Source organism: Aureococcus anophagefferens, assembly GCF_000186865.1.
Source record: "Aureococcus anophagefferens unplaced genomic scaffold AURANscaffold_30, whole genome shotgun sequence".
In the NCBI taxonomy this organism is placed as follows: domain Eukaryota; class Pelagophyceae; order Pelagomonadales; family Pelagomonadaceae; genus Aureococcus; species Aureococcus anophagefferens.
The window spans coordinates 295069-301141 of NW_008705589.1; the positions used below are offsets into that span (position 1 = coordinate 295069).

The window sequence follows — 6073 nt, forward strand, 5'->3', positions numbered from 1 at the left end:
ATGCTCATGCTATACTATGCTGGTGCTTCATACTAGCATACTCGGATTCTAACAGTACTTAGCCCCCGAGGCTCCGCGGCCGCCGCCGGCGGCGGAACCGCGCCCAGAACCCCCCCCCTGCGCTGGAGGGGACCCCAAGGGACCCGAAACACCCCCGATAATTTTGGGTCGGCAGCTGGGGGTTTTACTCAGGCGCTGGGGGGCCGGGCGGGGCCCAAACTAGAAAGCGTCGAGTTTCCCGCGGGCTCTGCAGCCATTGGCCAAAGCCCAAGTATCGATCCTATGGCGCTGCTACCTCAACAGTGACCTGATAAATGGTATATATATATGACTGGAACGGCTCCGGGATATTGAGAAACATCGATGAGCAGGCACTACCTCAATCAACTAGCCATTACTACCAAAGGGTAATCAATGCTGGTCTTCTTTTGTCGCTGGTAACCACATTTGAACCGAGGGTACATGGTGATTTGCATGTTCTGCCAAAGGACGAAAGTTGGCTTCGGAGAGTTTGTGCTGAAGTAACCTCTCATGTTTTGGTACTAAAATGATCAGACCCCGCACCATCAACTTCAATTGGAGCGAGAATGTTGAGATGTCTTGAATCACATCCTCAATGCATTTGCGAGCTACGTGGCGTTGGCGGTATCCATCAAGAGTACATAATCGATCAATAACTGCGACATTACCATCTAGTCGCCATCGCGCGTAGCTGACAGGAGCATCTCCAAGAAGACCCAGTACGTGACGCGAGAGAACATCGCGCTCGTCGAACTCGACTTGAATACCAACTCCCAGCTCTTCGACAAAAATTCTGCGACGTAAAATTCTCGCCAGTTCAAAAAACCCTCTTTGGCTTGGATTCCCTGAATTTGTTTCGAAATACACGAAATGTAAATTTGTATCAGATGGTCGACGCATGGAACCATCTGAATCACGTAGGGAACTGAGGATGAAGAGGACTTTGATCGTGCTGGTGTGTAAGGGGCCGAGTTTCTTCTCACAAATGCGCCGCGCGCGCTACAAAAATACAACTATACAGTGCGAGTTAGATTGTGTTACCTCCAGCTGTTTTAACGCGTCGAGATGGCGGCCCTGGTGATGCAATTCGTTTGCGCGATCTACGAACGCATCGACGCCACGTTTCGCTAGTTCAACCTCTTTCAAACCCTCCTTGTCTTCCATGTGCAATCATAGGGTGCTGACACGAGAAAGAAGTGGGGGGTACGGTTCGATCAAACTCCCTGCCCAAGCACAAGTTCTTGGTCACCTTCGAGGAGGTGGTTCTCCCCAACTCCCCGGCGAGTGGCCTGCAGGCCCGGAGCTAGACTAGCACTTCAAGGGGAGACAAATCGATCTGCCGACGCCGATGTCCCTGCGAAATAATCACAGCGCCGTCGCGCTGGATTATTTAATCTACGTCGGCTAGAAGGGACGCCGGAGGCTGGCCGGCGCCGGCAACCTGCGCGCCGATTTAATTCCATTTTAAATCAACCATAGCCATTGAATTTCGTCAACATTGACGACAACGATACCTCGACAGCCCGGTCCGCATCGCATCTCCGCATCGCTGCGCTCGACGACGGGATGCTTGGTGAACTGTTGGACGTCCAGAGCTCCGCGAATATGAAGGGACGTGCAACGATCCCAGTGGCTTCGAGGTCCGCAAACATGTGGGCGAGGCACCTGCGAAGACGCGACATCCAAACGATTGCGAGGTGGCGCAAACGGGCAGCTTCAGGGGGTGCAGTGAGGCTCGGCAGCTTCCCCCGAACCTATTTCGGGTCGCTTTCGAGCCACAGAGCGTCGGGAATCGTTCGTCATGGGGGCGACCAGATGCCCTCGCGACAGCTCCTCGGCTCGAGTCGATTTGATCGAGATCATCTCAGCGCCTCCGACGGGCGCGCGGCGCCGCGGGTGACACGGTGCTCACCGCGCAATGAATGAGACGTTCGGTGCGCCAGTGCTAAGCAGAGACCTCCGGGAAAACATTCCAGGGGTGGCTTACCCAGGGTCTAGCGCACCGCTCGACCTCTGGAACTAAGTTGGGCCCCTCGTCGGTCGCCCACCATCGTTAACGGCCGTTCTCGTCATCCACGGGCTGCCCCGACGCGAACCAAGTTGCTCGCCATCGACCGGTGGTCTTTCCCGAGCGACTCGCAGTCGGGCCCGAGGCGCGGCATGGTCCACAGACCGAGCGCCGCGCCAAGCCCTGGAACCGCTGCATCGGACGCGCCCAGAAAACCGTGGTCGCAGAAGATACCTTGACTGCATGATTCTTTTTTCCATGGCGATGGTTGGTCCAAAAACACCATGATGGCATATTAAATCATGCGCCATCTGGCAGTACGGGGGCCGCGCAGGTCGCTCTTAGATTAAATCGTAGCCCGATCATCAGAAAACGGGACCTCCGAAACCATAGCGCAACTCTGACTTCGTATTAAACCCCCTTAGAACCTAAGATGAGCCCGGAGCCGGGGGGTGGCGATGCGCGACAAGTAAGCCCGCTGGATGTCGTTCCGGCCGCTCATGTCGTTCGGCGGGCTTGACTAGAGGCTAGCTCGGCCCCATCGAGGCCGTTTCGCGGTAAAGTAAAGGCTTTTTTGTTGGGGCGTGTGGCGGGATAATTGTAGAGAGAAATACATACGGAGAATAGCTTAGCTAAAGTTTCCTGCGATATGGCTTTTTGCGCGCGCCTACGATCCCCGCGACTGCGTTTTTAAGTTCGACTGCATTTTGGGCCGTCACGTAAAAAACGCCGTGAGCAATTTGGCGCCTAAACCGTCAGGACAACCCCCAAATCTAGCTATAAAAAAGACACCAGGTGCCTGTTGTTCTCTCTGTAGCCCCAATCGGGACTATGCTGTCCTCCCTATACAGGGGCGCTCATACTAGCCTATGCTGGCTATGCTCTGCTCGGTCATGCTGGGTGTGCCTTGTGCTGGCCATGCTATGCTGGGTAGGATACTAGCATACGCAGGTTCCAACACAATCTTCACACTGTGCATGCACCGCAGTGTGTCACTCGAGCGCCAAGCAGATCTGTCGCCAGACCCCATGCGGCCCTCGGCCACCAGCCTTCCGGCAGCGCATCTCTTGCAAAAGCGACAAGCGCCTAGCTCATCATACCGTCAATCATCTGGGGTTCATTTGTTGGGAGTCATCCCTAAAATTTTTTGAGATCAATGAACATCACTAAATCATACGCCGCGAACTCTACTATAAGCAGCATTCATTGCAGCCCGACGTCGTTCATCCATTTGGGCCTGCTGCTGAGCTAGTGCTCGAAGCTGCTCTTTCAATTGCCTGCATTTTGGAACCATGCATGTGTCACGCCGACACTGACGTGCATGAATTTGCAATAGTGCCCAGATGCGCCGACAAATGGCACATCCGCCCTGAACTCGTGTCATACATGTTGCACCATGTTTAAGAAGATTCTGCAGTATTTAAGTTCAGGCAAACACATGAAAACTTGCACTCACCTTCATCTTGTTGCAATTGGCCGAGGGACACTGTTGGTTTCGACAACCAGAAGCATGCTGCAGAAGCTGCATGTGCAATTGAATTGAGCGTTGTCGATCTCGACGTTGTTCCTCCGTAAGCTGAGCCTGAGAGTCACCGCCTACAAGTGACCTTCGAAACGGGGACTTGTCAGCGAACACCTTATGCGTCTTTTGATAGCAATCCTGTAGTTTATTTTAAATTGTCCCGATTATAACAAGAAAAACTCACCTGACAAAGGTGAAACTCCGGATCCTTCTCAGAGTTATAGCAATAGCCCAAATTGATGTCCATGTTGCAATTTGAACATGTAACAAGGAATTTTGGCACATCTGGATTGTGAAGATGGTAGAGAGACATCATTGAGGTGTGCTTTGCACGACGAAGGTCATCAAATTGATAGTGATTACCTTGGCATAAATTCAGAAATTGCTGGCGAGTGTCATAAAACTCAGACTCAATGATCTCGTCAGTATCCTCTGTCTCGTCAAATGCACCACCTCTGCGATTTGATGAGTCAGATAGAGCATCGAGAGTCGAGCATTTTGTTCCTGCTCCAAGCTTTGACTCCAGCGCCTTGGTACCAGGGCTAGCAGATTCTGCTGTCTCATCCACAGCGGACAGGTCTTTATCACTGGTTAACCCACTTTTGCCCTTGTCCATGAGTGGCTTAGCATCTTCACCAGCGGGCCCTCGATCACTAGATTTGCGATTTTCCCCTGAATTGGTATTTCCGGCGGCATCCGGTACCTCAGACGGCAAAATTTGGATCGCCTTGTGATCTATAGAATCACACTTGAGCTTTTCTTCTGAGGCAAAGCGATGGGCCATCGCGCGTGCAAAATCTCGAGGAGCTAAATAGGCAACGATAAAGGCATCCTTCATGGGCTCAAGTATCTTTCCCATACGAAGAATGAGAGCATCCTGACCGCACTCCTCTTCCAAGGTCCCATCTGAGCGAAGGCCTCGATTTGTTCGTCCCTTGGCTTTTGATTTCACTGAACTAGCAGCTTTGCGTGATTTTGTGTCGGTACGCTCGTTGGCCTCGTCTTCAAGGGCCTTGATGACATTTTCCGCCTCGCCTGGCCAATAATCGCCTTCAAAATAAGGAACTAGAGTGGCGTCGTGGTCAGACTTGAAATGCTCATCCCATAGGTTGGTAATATGCGTCACTGTTCCTTCTTCTTTTGCTTTCTCCAACAGTGTTATGTACCAGGATCTCAACCGGTCATCTTTGGGCGTCTTCTGGTCCTCTGGATGACAGAAGAATATGTAATCATCGCCTTTGCAAGGTGGACACGCCCAGATGTGTGCTGTGTGGAAGCCTCGTTGCTTCACGTGCGCAAGATATGCAATGAGCATTTGATGATAGACCATAGTTCGATATTGGCGAGGACGAAAATAGTACACTGAGTCGAGGTAGCTTACATAAACACAACGCTGGTTTGGTTGGGGGCATTTGTGACCGTATTCGTACAGATACATTCCAAACAAGATCACATCTACGCCATCCATCTCCTGGAACAGTAAGACACACTTCGAACGTGCTGGAAATTCCCGGGGATAATGCAGCTCGGAATAGCGACGCAGCATGTGTGATTTTACTTGGTGCATTTTGTCGATATTTGAAAGCTGGCGCACATATATAGCGGCAGATCGTTCAACGACCCTAGCGCAGTCACCTTTGGCACATGTGTAAGCGTCATCGAGAGACTTAATTACGCGATCCTCTAGAAAGCGGGAGAGTTTAGTGTGGCGAATGTCTTTAGCACCCAGTGGTTGTGGTTCACGAGGGGTACGACGTGCCATGAAGCAAAAAGGACAATGATATATTGTGGTTCCCTTATTCATCCGACCATTGAAGAGGGCGCAGATTTGATGCACCCAACGATTACATTGTGAGCATTCCACCCAAGGTTCTTCGTGCATTTCATCATTCTTTTTCTTTTGCAATTCTTTTTTCCACAAGGTGCAGTCGGGAAACTCTAGAGGTTCTTTCTCCTTCAGCTCATTGAAACATTGCTGGCACCAATGATACTGATTTCGTCCACCAGTGTAGTAATATGAATTGCGCCGTATTCGTTGTCCATTACATGAGCCGTTACAGTAATAAACCGTTGGTTCAAAAAGCAACTTTTCACAGCCACAAAGTACGCAAACATCTCCGCTTGATTTGCGCTGTTCTTCCTCTGCATCAATGCTCGCAATCATTGCACTATGCAACTTCTCAAATGTTGATTTCATATCACGGGCAACTTTGCATACATCAGATCCGTTGCCATTATATGAAATAGCATTGTCAAATGTCAGACGCACATCAGCGCCAAACTCAGCAATCAATTTGTAGCCATTGTTCTCCATTCGTTTTTTAATAGAGCCGAGATCCATTGGATTCTTTATTATTTCGAAATAATCAGGCAAATTGAGCTCAACGGGATCAACAGGTTGCATGAAGATCCAAGAGCATTCGTGGTCAATGAGTTTTTTTAGTACTGGTGAGCATTTCTGTCGAATCTTCGCTGCGGTCAAGCGAAGCCCAGTCTTAAGTGACTGCAAATGGGCGTGAATT

At 50.6% G+C, this 6073-nt stretch overlaps 2 protein-coding genes across 2 annotated transcripts; both read right to left on the minus strand.

The window, feature by feature from the left end:
- Nucleotides 1–2645: 2645 nt before the first annotated feature.
- Nucleotides 2646–4989, minus strand: AURANDRAFT_55090 (hypothetical protein; the record flags this gene model as incomplete). Its single annotated transcript, XM_009042380.1, has 4 exons — nt 2646–3166; nt 3221–3440; nt 3486–3689; nt 3736–4989. 4 exons carry the CDS (start codon nt 4987–4989, stop codon nt 3147–3149), a joined length of 1698 nt encoding a protein of 565 aa, XP_009040628.1.
- A 744-nt stretch (nt 4990–5733) lies between these two features.
- On the minus strand, nt 5734–5997 carry AURANDRAFT_17164 (hypothetical protein; the record flags this gene model as incomplete). Its single annotated transcript, XM_009042379.1, has 1 exon — nt 5734–5997. A coding segment is annotated over one exon (264 nt), but the record flags the coding sequence as incomplete, so codon positions are not given.
- Nucleotides 5998–6073: the final 76 nt, after the last annotated feature.